Source organism: Anser anser (genome assembly GCF_964211835.1).
Source record: "Anser anser genome assembly, chromosome: Z".
In the NCBI taxonomy this organism is placed as follows: Eukaryota; Metazoa; Chordata; class Aves; order Anseriformes; family Anatidae; genus Anser; species Anser anser.
The window spans coordinates 87,198,742-87,211,279 of NC_139723.1; the positions used below are offsets into that span (position 1 = coordinate 87,198,742).

Consider the following 12,538-nt stretch of genomic DNA (forward strand, 5'->3'; position numbering starts at 1 on the left):
CAGGTGGGCGCGTGGGATCACCGCAGCGTGGCCGCAGGGAGCTCTGCGAGGACTCAGAAAAAGGCCGTTTGGGGGCACTGCCGTTTTTGTCCGGCTGAAGCGGCTGGGCACAGCTCAGCAGGGCAGGGACACCCGTCCTGCTCCTCCGGGAGGAGGCCCACGGGGCCCGAGGATGAGAAAGCCGAAGGCAGCGTCGGGCACGGCCCCAGCGTCCCCTCCGCGGTGTCCCCTCGGCTCGGGTGCCGACATCGAGCGCGTGTTTGGCCTGTCGAAATGCGCTGACGGCCATTCAAAATAAAATAACAATAAAAAAACAACCAGCCATTGTAGGCCGCCTAGGTTTTGTGCCAAGAAACTGTCAGGGGAGCTTTGCTATGCATTTAACAACGTTAATAGTTATTGGAGCTCTCTATGCCATTTTTTTTTTTCTGTTTTCGCTATGCTGATTTTTTTTGCACGTTTACTGCTTCAGCGTAAAGGCAAAAAATACTCCGGAGCAAAAAATAAATGTTCCTTTGATAAAATACACAGACTCGGTTAACAAATGCCCGCGAGTCAAAGTGCAAACGTATCAATCCTGACAGATTATCTCAAAGTTCCCTAGATAACTCCACCACCGCCGTGCTCTCCCCTCCGCACGCTGCATCACCCTGACCCCGCGCCCAATCAGTTCTAAAATGGAAGAAAAACTTAAAGCAGATCAAATAAACAAACCCCCCCCCAGCCCAGGAAGCCGCCCTTCCCTAAAACCGACTTGGAAAGGCCTGCTACGAGATAGGGTTTAAATGCTTTTTTCTTAAATGCTGGACTGTGCTAATCAGAGATCTGAAGCCACTGCAGTGCTTGTAACGAACACCATCTAGAGATAATATTTAAAGAAAAGCTGCAAAATCAAATCGCTGCATAGAGATATATTTTTTTTTCATCTCTGAATGCCTTTTACTAACAATTAGCCTTGAATTCAAACAGAAAAAAAATTAAGTGCTGAGTTTTACACTTGTGAAACTCGGCTTAATTTCCAACTGAAAAAAAAAAAAAAAGAATTACAAATTACATAGCTGTATAAAGGAGGAAAATAGAAGGCCGGGCAATTTTAATTGTGAAATTACAAATGTGTGTGAAGTTCAGAGGGGGTTGAATGGTGGCAGGCTCCAGCACACACATTGGGTTTCCTCCCCAGAACGGAGCCCAGCGCCCCGCGAGCCGGCCCCGCTCCAGGCGCCCCGAAAATCCCCCCTGCACCAAGAGGAGTAAATGCTGCTACGCAGAAGCGGCAATTTGCAAAGAGCTGCCGTAAAAACAGTGCTATCTACCGTGTCTCGTTTTGCCCTTTCTGGAGGCACACAGAAATCATCTGGATCTGTTGGCCAAAATGCTGTGTCCATGAAGGAAAATTGCCTTCTGCACTACCTCCAGTACTCTGAAGAGGGAGTCTATGCTCAAGCTAAACAAAAAAACCCCACTAATCCCACACCTCTGTTACCAGCTGGCCAGCGCTATTCAGTATGGGATTTTTTATAAATTTTTTTTTTGAGTCCAGGATAGTTCAACATTTAGAAGTGTGTGAATCGTGCAATAAAAGTTTTGCCTTGAAATACAACGTAATGCCGAGGCCTAAGAAAAATACCCCAATCACACAATTCTTCCCGGATCGCTTTCTCATGTTTAAGATATCCTGTGCAATTTTACCAGAAACTAAAAACTAAGCAATTTTTATCTGCATTTCACTGTGTTTTAATCTATTTAAAAACACCACCATCACAGCATTTTGTCTGCAAAATGTCGTCTTAGTCCTCCGGGGTCAGCGAGCAATTTCAGGTACAGTTTGCAAGAGAAGCTCTTTTAACCCACCCCCTGACTGCTCGACAGTAGGGTTTAGTAATTTTCTTGGTTTGACTTCATTGTGCTACGTGCTAAAGATGCATTTCCCGATTTTATTTTTTTTTTTAAAGCAAAAAGCAGAGCTTGGCCATAACTGGAAGATAGCTTGGTGGAGCTTAACACGGTGATATTTCTCATATGGACAAAGCCCGGCCCGTAGGGTGGTACGATTTACGTGGCCGGACAGCGGTGGGAAGGAACAACAGCCAGGGAAGGGACAGCAGCCAGGGAAGGGACAGCAGCCAGGGAAGGGACAATAGCCAGGGAAGGGACAGCAGCCAGGGAAGGGACAGCAGCCAGGCCATGGCCCCAGAAGCCAGGGGACAGAGGGATCCCCTCAGCCCCAACAGAAGGGCGGCCGCGGCCCGGCCGGGATGGATCAGCCAGGGGAAGGGGCAGGCTGCTTCTCACACAGGCCGCTCCTCACCTCCATGGGCTCCCAGCCACCAGAAGTGGCTGAATTACGCTGAAATATTTTCACGAAAGTGCCCGGATTGGCTCCTGTTACCTCCTCAGGCCGTCTCCTGCCCCTCTCGGCTCCTGTTACCTCCTCAGGCCGTCTCCTGCCCCTCTCCCTGAGCTGTCAGCCTGCTCCCAACGAGTCCCCCCAAATCTCCACAGATTCCTGCTTCAGGAAGGCCAGCTCCATCCATGGAGGCCTGGCCGCAGCTGGAAGACCTTAACATGTCTCCTGGGAAGGTCTGCGGCACCCGGGGCTGAGGCAGGGCCCCAGAGGTGCTGGCAGCGGGGACGGTGCTGGCATCCCACAGCCGGGCCCACCTTCTGGTAAGGCAGGTGGCGGCCAGAGACGCGGGGACAGTCAGGGACGCCGTGTTTGTTTTGGAAAAGTCCCCGTTAAGTCGGATGCTCGAAGGGAAATTCTTAAGGTTGTGTTTTTTCGCTTGAGGTAGGAAGCCTGCAAAAAGTCCGCACAAAAAGCACAAAGGGTGCTTCCTCACCTCCCAGCTACTCCAAGGCTTCTCCTGTGGAAACCAGAATAAAGCCGTGGAAAAGCTCCAGGTGGCATCCCAGTAGTGTTTCTCTTTCCTTGCTTTTTGGAACAAAGCAGGTGTTTCCTTAGGACGTACAACTGAGTCATCCACTTCCTTATCTGTCTGGTTAGCAAGGTCAAAGCCGGTACGCTTCTAAACACGCAGCACAGCAAGTGCAACGAGATGGCTCCTGCCCAGGGGGGGACACCTCGAGTTAAGATGGAAGAGAGGCTGCTGCCATTACAAGAGAGGCTGGGGAGATTTTACCTGCTGGTTCTTCAACAGAAATGGTTGTTCAGTTCCTCTTTTCTCCTTTAACGCACCAGAGATGACATTCAGCTTGTCCCACCCTTTATTCTGGCTGTGGTGTCTGATGACTCCCCCATCACCTGCCTTCAGGACAATGCCAGCCCAGCTCAGCCATACCTTCCCTGTCCTCTCTATTTTGCAACCCTTTGCATTTTGCTCCAGGGGCAGAGCAGCGCACGGGGTTTCACTTCGAGCTGCAGCTCCCAGGCCTGCTGCAAAGATCGAACAACCGCAGCCACCGACTCCTCCCGCGGAGCTCAGGGAAGAGAGCCCCCGGTGTGCTTGTAAGGGAAAAGAGCGTCCAAGGAGAAGGAAAATTGGAAGTGAATGTGTTATGCCATAAGGACTGTTTGCACTCCTTGCTAGATGACAATTGGGCCAAAGGAAAGAGGGTTGGCGATGGAGGAAACGCACAAGCTTTAACCAGCCGTGCCCCTGGGAAGCCTGGCCCCAAAGAAGAGCACCTCAGGCCGCAGAAAGCTTCGTTCCCAGGCTGCCCGCCTGCCTCCACCCTGCAGGGCTCGAGGGCACTGTCACAGCCTGCGCTCCCATGAGCTGCTCCAGCCCCCGCGGCCCCTTGGTGCGGCAGAAAGCAGCCACGCGCCACCCCACAGCCATCCTGCTCGGGATTCGATGCTCGGTGCCCCTTCAGCTCCGAGCAAAGCCGCCAAGCACTCGCACCATGCCCGCAGATGACTGCCGTCCCAGCACCAGAAGCTCTCCGTGAAGGCTTAATTTCTGAGTTATCTTTATCTATCCGAGTTATCTCCGCCTTCAGCCTGTGACCCAGCCTGGACGCTGCCTCTTGCGGCCAGGACGTCTGTGAGAAGTACCAAGGTGCTCTCCAGCACAAACGCCAAGATTGCGGTAACACAAATACCCATTTCAGACGGACGGTTCCCAGTGGACTCACTCTAGAGCTGAACTGGAAAATTATTTTCACTCCACAGCTGAAATTAAACCGCTCAGCCTGTGAAAGGCCGGCCGTCGGTGCCTCGCGCTGCCTGTGCACCTTCCCTGCAGTGGCCAGCAGGAGCTGCTGGACCGAGGACTGAAGCAGGGCTTTGGTTTGTGCCCGTCACAGGGCCACGCAGACAGCTCCCACCCGGTCCCTGGTGGCTCTGGAGGCCAGCTGGTCCAGGGCAGCTTGCTCACGCCCGGCTCTCACTGGTCAAGGTAAGAAAATGCCAGAGCACTTTGCAAACACTTACTGTGAAAGGTCACGTGTGATTAAACCAGCAGCAGCCAAAAGGGGGTGAAGGCTTCAGGTTAACGGTTAAAACAACAGCAAAACCTTTGAATGAAGTTTAAGGGGAGAAGATAATCGTACAGAAGAGCAATTCTGATTGCACAATGGCGATGGCAGCAGCTGACACCGTTCAGAACATTTTACCAAATGGTCGCACAGCTCGTCACGAAGGAGCTGCTATAGCTGCTCCGTAAAGTTAGCTCCTGCCCGCAGGTCCGCGCCTCAGCGTTCACGTGCCCTCAAGCTCCTTGCTGCATAAACACACGGGCCAAACCTCGTCTCTTCCTAGGAATACAAGTATTATTGTCGCACCTACCAGCCTGGGTATGGAGACACCACCATGCCAGAGCTCTGCAAGCCACGCGGGTACTCAACAAGGAAATCAAATTTAACCGTCAACGCTCATTTTTGCCTATATAGCCGTGCGTGTATAGCCTATATAGCCAGGGGGCTCAACCCCAAATGCCCCAAGCTCGCCGCCCTCTTTGGGTCCCAATTTTGGGAACTGGAAGGGGCGCCATGGGGACAACCACCCGCACCCACCCCACGTGGCCGACGGCATCGGCTTCGTGACACCCGGCGTGGCTCCGATCCGAGTAGTTTTTAAATGCTGATTAGCTCCCTAGTTTAATTTACTTTGTTTGCAAAACTCATAGCCATTTCTTATCGTAAAGGGGAGCTGATACAACGTATTTATTACCATTTATCATTGAAATTTTTATAAGACTACTTATGAATTAATCAACAATAACTGCTTTCTCCAACGCTGCTGCATTAATCTCCATATCCACTGCATAAATCACACAGAGAACAAGTTAATATACATATTTTAAGAGAAATACGGCAATATTTCCACCCTATCAACTAAGTGTATTATCATCTAGTTAGTCAATTTATAAACGCATATACTTTATCCAGCCTCATAAATCCTGGCAGTTCAGCGTGACACGAGCTATCAGCAAAACACAACCTGACCTTTTATCAGATACTCCTGCTGTTTGAGACACCTAGGCGTGCATTGCTTCACGGGAAACGGATGATTCATGATGTAATAGAGACGACCAGGCTCAAACACGCATCTGTACGGTCATGTAGGAAAAGCTGGATTGCTTTCAGAACCAAACCATTCCCATATTCACGTTATTGGACTTGCAGATTAATTTCCTTACTCTTGGAAGACACACCTATGGGCGATTAAAATATTGGGGCGTGCCTTTCTGCTCTTTTATTTCCTCATAAATTGTACATCTCCTTAAAATCGCTTCAGATATTTAAAGCGCATGTTCTACTTGGAGATAATTGACTGAAAAATAAAAATACTGTTAAAATAGTTAAGGAGTATTGAGCTGTGGAAGTATTTCCGTTCTGTACAACAACAGCATTCAGACAAAATTAAAGGAAGCACACATTTGAGACTAATCTGTGACAGACACAAATTGCATTTCATTCTTTTGAAGCAAGAAGCAATCCATAAAAAAACTTTTGCGGCAGTTTCAAATCCCCGAATGCTGACATTTCCAACATCAGTGTCACCACTCTTACAGCAAGAGCAGATAGCGGGTACCGTTCTACCGAATGTATCTTTTAGAACGCGGACGCAGAAATATTCACGTAAATGTCCTGAGATGGTCACCTCTCCGCTGAGAAACATCGTAAAGCATAAAATAAATGTGTACGTTTGTCCCTGATGATGTCTGAGGGAAAAAGCAGCGGTCCGGCACGCGGTTACGGAGCCAGCACAAAGGACTGCACAACTCAGCCCTCGACGGGGGCAGGCAGCCAGGGCGCCGCATGTTTAAGTGGTCACAGAGCTCCCCTGCGCCGCCAGGGCTCCGTGGGATGCTCGGCGCCACGGGCTGGCCTCGAGCCGCAGAGAGCTGCGGGGGACAGAGCACGCGAGGCTGGCAGGGAAGGCAGGGAAAGCTAAAGTTTCGTCTAAATGAAATCCACCTCTAACTTCAAGCGCAACGGTGCCCGTAAAGGCCTTTGGGGGGGGATATGAGCTGTTGCTGTAAAGGGCTCCAATAAAAACCCAAACCAAAAAACACACCGTGAAAGACATTTAAAATACGCACGTGGGAACTTATTTTTAATTAAAACAAACTAGTATTACTACTCTACCGGAAACTTTCACTTGAGAATTTCCATATTTCAACAACGATAAATAGATTTACGCCTGTATTGTTCGCTGTGATAAAGCTTACAATAATCAATTATTAAATTGCAATTAAATTAGGATTTTCGTATGTATTTTTCTCTTTTAGACTGCAATCTTTTCATTTATAAAGTGACCGGTGATGAAACTACTGCTTAGCACATTCACTGCGGTAACTGAAGCTTTAAAAGTATGCTGCTTTGCAAACTGCAAATTTAGTTGGATTTACGGCAAAAACAGAAAACCCATCTGAGATTAATATGTCAATTTGTTATATATTCTGCAGGATTGATTGCCACTCGGCTCCTCCTAATAACCAGATTTATAGGTAAAACAACTACAGTTAGCAAGTATGAAAAGGACGCTCTCCCCTCATTAGTGTTTTCTTTTCTGTTTGCAGATATCGATAGGAAAATACGTATTATGTATTTTTAAAGCAACGGTGGAGAAAAAATTAGACTAAAAATAGTAGAATGAAATGCAATGCTAGAATGAAATGTAATAGTAAGTAGAATGAAATTCAAAACACTACTCGATGTTTTATTTTCTGAAATGTCCTATCGTTTCTTTTAAAATCACTATTTTATAGATATATATATTAATGGTTTTAAAAGCAAATGCTCTCAAAAGATGCAGTTGGCCATGGTACGGCTTTTTCAGTAAAAAAAACAAAACAAAACAAACCACAAAGGTTTTACACCGTCACGAAGAAACGAAAACTAGGAGGACGGTTGTGTGGAGCGGGAGACAAAGGGCTTCACCCAGCCACGCAGAAACACCAAGTCCCGACCGCGCGGCGCGAGGGTTTCGAGACAAACACTGAGAAATCCGCACTTTATATGGACGGCATCCACGGCCCTCCTCACAAAGAGGTATCGGAGAGATTCTTTCAGATACCTGGGAAAGGCCTGGGTAATTAGCAGCTCTCTCATTATGCCCTGAGCATCCCCCAGCGCCCCGGCAGCAGCTGGCTCCCGCCGGCGGACACCTGGTGCCGGCCCAGCAGCGCCCGCTGCAGGTACGGCCGCCCGCCGCCCTGGCGCGGGAGCGAAGGCACGGCGCGGGCTGAGACCGCGGCCAGTTCTCGCGGACCCTCCCCGCGCACCTCGCTCCGCGTGCGAACCCATAAATCATCCTCGCAGCGACAGCGCCGCTGGCCGGCACGTGAAGCTCGCGCCCGTCCCACCAGGCGCGCGGCGGCTCGGCGCTTCTGCCTCTGGTTCGCGCCGCTCAAAGGCAACGTGACCCACGCACGCTCGTCCCCGCCGTGTCGTCAATCGCCTCGCAGGCAGGACGAGGCCCTACGACGAGGCTCAGGACCTCTCCTCACCTTGCCCACCACCTGTACCGCTCGCTACAAGCGCCCGCGAGCGGCGTGCCCGTGTCTGCCTGCCCCCCAGCAAAGCGACGGCGCGGCGGCGGGCGGGCGCGCGGTACTTACTGAGGACGGCAAACCTGGAGGAACTTTCCGAACTTTCTTTGTTTGTACTTCTGAAAAAAAAAAAAAAGATAAAACGGTGTCTTCGTAAAGACGGGCTTTTTTTTTTTTTTTTTTTTTTTTTTTTTTTTGCCAGCGAGGATTTCTAAAGAGCAAGCCGCCTAATCGCCCTGCCCGCGGCTCCCTCCCGGCTCCCAGCGGTTTGGGTAGGGCGGAGGGGTGCCAGCCTCCTGCCCACCCCGGCAGCGCTGCGAAATTGGTCATATTTTCACCTCGAGCGTTAGGGGCCTTTGTTTTCGCCTCACGCGGGTCTGCTTTGAGAAAGCGACTTTCGAAGGCTCCTCGCGTGCCCCACAAAGAGGAGCGGCGGCGGCGGCAGCGAGCCCTGGCTGCGCTGATCTCCCCGCGCCGTCACGCGGGGCCCAAAGCGCTGCGGTCCGTGGAAGCGGGGGAGAAGCGCCGAGCACGAAGTCACTCACCCATGGAGGTGCTGTGCAGAGGCCTCCGGCGGGGGTTATTGCTGGAGTACTGGTAGTACTGGGAGCCCGGCTTGCTGGGGGAGAGCGCCCCGGGGTTGCCGATGTCCATCTCCCCTCCCAGGAGACTTTGCTAAAAGACGAAAAAACACACACGTGTGTGCGCGTGCATGTGCAAGCTGCCTTTCCCCATCATTAGCTATTTCTCACCCCTAAAAATAACACGGCAGAGAAGCCTTCATAAGCACCCGGAACCCTGAAACCAGGACCTGCCAACATTTTAAAGGCGGCATCGCAAAAATTTCCAGCTTAGCATCTTTACTTTTACTGGGAAACCGCAAAGTAATTAATTTAAAATACGATTATTTACATTTAAAGGAGACTTATTGCCTACTTATTCAAACGCAATCAGTGTTTTAAAAACTTTTGGAGCTCCGTTAACCAATATATTTGAGAGTCATTTAGTTTCCTCGCTGCAAACAAGACAGTTAAGCGTACAGATTTAGCCATAATAAAACTGAAGGGAAGGAAAAAAAAAAAATCCTGCTGTTGACAGTGCGGTTGGTTCGGAGTGCATGAAGCAGCTTCATTGTCTGTCCCCACGTCAGGCAAAATTCGGAGAATTAAACGGATCACGTTTTGCAAGATGAAAATCTATACGGCAGGCTGTACATAAAACGTGAGCAATGCGTGAATATAAAACTGCGCGTTAATAATATTTTTTCGCAATGCTATCGGAAAAAAAAAGCACCTCTGAAAATCCCAAACAATTAACGCTATTGTACAGCAGCCGCAGTAGCAGCAGCAAAGGACTTTCAATATATCCATTTTATGCCTCTACCATTAACTAACAAGAAGCATCCCGGCAAGCACAGAATTTCCTCAGCTACGAAAGGCGCCTGGCTCCCCCGAAAGAGCAGCAAACGTTATCTGACCACCACTGAAAGAAAAATTACACATCTTTAAGAGACTCCGGCAGAAGAACAATTTCCTGAGTAATGTTCTATTTGCTATAAACTACGTGGAAACTTACCCATAATATATAAATCCCCTGATTATACTCTGCATTGAACACATTGTTCTTTTAATTATTCTGATACGCAATAAAACAGGTGTAGATACCACCATTTATATTAAGAACAAATTTACCATTTAATAAAGAAATTTTAAAATTAAGTACCAAAAATCTAACTTTATCGTTACTTGTAATCAACTTTTACTGACTGAACTAATTACTGTACTTGATAAAGTACAGAATGTGTTTTCCCTAATCTAAATTCTAATCACCATGTCACTCACAACAGACTTAGTAATGCTTCACTAACACACTATTCACATGCAAAATACTCTAAATAGGCCAATTATGACTCTGCCCCTGTTCCCTGGTTAACCCGCTGAGAACTGAAAAATTTCACAAGGCAGTCACCAACTAAAACAAAGGCTCCTTGTTTTAAATTAAGACAGTCTTTTTGATTCCTAAATAGCTCAACAAAGTGGCATGTCTTCTGCTGAAAGCAGTTGGTCAAATATGAGCCATGAGCTGGAAAATCAGAAATTAAAACATCCTTCTCCCTTTACTGCACTTCTAAAAACAGCCGAAGATAACTTTTGCTTCACGAAAACTATATTACTTTTTTTTTTTTTTTTTTTTTCCCCCCAGAGCAGCTAAACGAAAATCGCCGCCGAGGTATGGGCAAGCGAGCCCTGACGGACGCGGCCCCAAACCCCTTCTTGGTGTGCAGCCCAGCGTTTGGCTCTGCAGACCCCTCGAAGACGTCAAAAATACAGGCACGCCAGTCAGAATCGTACTTTTTGCTAATATCTTTACGTTTAGCTCATGTCTAATATACACCTGCAATGACTACGCTCCTTTTAATAAACAACACCTGCACCGACAAAAAAAAAAAAGGGTTGCAAGTCTATTGCATAATGGCAAAGAAATATATGCAAAAACTCTTTGGGAAAAAAAAAAAAGAAAAAAAAAGGTTATCAATTCATTGTGAATATCCTCTGAAAATAAACGGGATTTTATTGAACGTCTCGGAGCATTTCCGAATGAAACAGTGCTAACCACAAAAATCCTATTCAGTCATATATTTTTATCACGTATACGTTTTAACATAAAGACAGACCTGCTAAATCTGTGCATGGTTTATCCATATGTCGGGTAGTCTGAAAGACTTACAGCCATCAGCTGTATAAATTCCTATACCCAGCCTACTAGATTTAATTTGATTTAAAAAAAAAAAAAAGTCTATACGACAGCGTTTGCAAACTATTTTAGATTAAACAAGATTCACTTTAGGAGCAGAAAACACACACATACCCTATGTTGTTTTTGTTTTTTCATCCAAACGTTTCTCCCTCTACAAAGATGCAGAGGTTTCTACGGGGTTGGGAAAAAAAAAAATGAAATCCCAAACTTGCGTTATTACATTAGGAGTAAACAGATGCGCCAGTCCTACGGGCTGCCCGCCTTTTGTTTGTTTAGCGATCGAATACTTCTCGTTGCCACTAGTTGCACTTCACAATGACCATTCATTCCTCTTGACCTAGCAGGTAGGTGCTGAAATGCGGGTGACGGCGGACGGGCTCGCGTACCTGCGGCTCGCCACGCGGAGCTGACAGCCACGGGGGCTCGCGGCACGGGCACGGCGGTGCCCACGGGGCTCCCCGCGGCCGGGCCGGGCACACGCGAGCGCCCGTACGAAGCCTGCTCCTCGCTCATGCCGCATGTCCGCCTCCCAACAACTTCGGCACGGGTGCTGGGCTACAGGCGGCTTGCGCTGCCACAAAGACTGGGTTTTCTCAAACGCGTCTCCCAAATTTTCCGTCCGGAGCGTCGCGGGCTAATTTCTTCATTCGCTCCCGAAAAGCGCCCGAACCCCCAGATAGCCCAAACCAGCCAAGCACCCTGCTTTGTCTGGCACGGGACAGCCAGGCGCGCTTGCTTTCAAGGTAAAAAAATAGAGGTGGGTTTGCGCACTTAAGGGGACCTTGCCGAGCGCCCCAGGGAGGAAAACTCACGTAAAAACATATATGTACCTATTCCGCGATGCTCCTAAAAGGCACAATGGGCATTTATTACAGTTCAGCCTACGCGTCACACTGTTAACGGCCTGCAACAAAGAGAACGATACAACGTTTACAAACCACGGTGCCATAGATCACGTCGCTTTTGGAGCTTGCGTTTTCTCCAAACCGGATCTCAGATGCGGCATGAATTTATCAGGCATCAAAGTTCGTATTTACCATTAGGACAGGACGAGCTTAAAACCAAAGTGTTACGTCTGTCAGACTCCCCTGCAGACTTTGCAGAGGGGCTTACCTAAGCGTGCGCGTACTGGATGTAGGGGAAGCGGGGTGTCTTTGGGTGCAACCGGTGCAGCAGGCGAGACACAAAACATTACAAATCTCTGAGCTGTACAAATCCTGCAGGCGGATGCTGGCATTATAGCGCGTACTGTACAAACCGCCCCGTCCTCGCGGACCTGTACAGTTGGCAGTCTATTTGTTTTATAATAAACAAAGCGAATAATGTGCGGGATTTGCCAGTTGAATGGTAGTTTGAGGCTAAAAACAACCACAGAAGAAAATAAATGCAACAGAGCAAAATCGTGTTGAGGCACGCAGCTGTATTTTTCATCAGTTGCAATGTTTTTGCTTTTGTCGTTGCTACATACAAGCCTGTCTTATTTCTAGTAATTTGTAAAATAAGTCACTAACAAGTGAATCCTGCCTCCAAAATTTGAATAACTAGACAAAGAATTAAAGCTGGATGGGGAGGAAAGGCGCGCGTACTATGACAAAGTAAGATCCATATGGATGCGATATTACCCCTCCTGGAAAAACACAAACGTTGCTCCATTACAAACCCGGAGTTCTGCTCCTCAAACGAAAATCACATGAATGCCAATAAGCATTTCACTTAAATTTCTGCTTCAGACCTATATAGGTAGGAAATAGATTTCCAAAAATTATTTTGTATTTCCTTTCTTGTAGAAGCAGGTGAGATTAGGGTACGACAGCGCGCTGCCG

At 48.2% G+C, this 12,538-nt stretch overlaps 1 protein-coding gene across 36 annotated transcripts in view; it reads right to left on the reverse strand.

Moving 5' to 3' along the window:
- Window positions 1–12,538, reverse strand: part of LOC310889247 (transcription factor 4) — a 211,733-nt gene that overhangs the window by 78,336 nt on the left and 120,859 nt on the right. For 31 of the 36 annotated variants that reach the window (XM_083816476.1, XM_083816475.1, XM_083816454.1 and 28 more), the window contains 2 exons: window positions 8,504–8,633; window positions 8,028–8,077 (listed from right to left, as the gene is read on the reverse strand). The exons of 4 other annotated variants lie outside the window; for them this stretch is intronic. In XM_083816476.1, coding sequence (XP_083672602.1) covers window positions 8,028–8,077; window positions 8,504–8,633 — 180 coding nt within the window. The remainder of the gene's footprint in view (window positions 1–8,027; window positions 8,078–8,503; window positions 8,634–12,538) is intronic. One more of the 36 variants, XM_083816447.1, reaches the window with a different exon arrangement.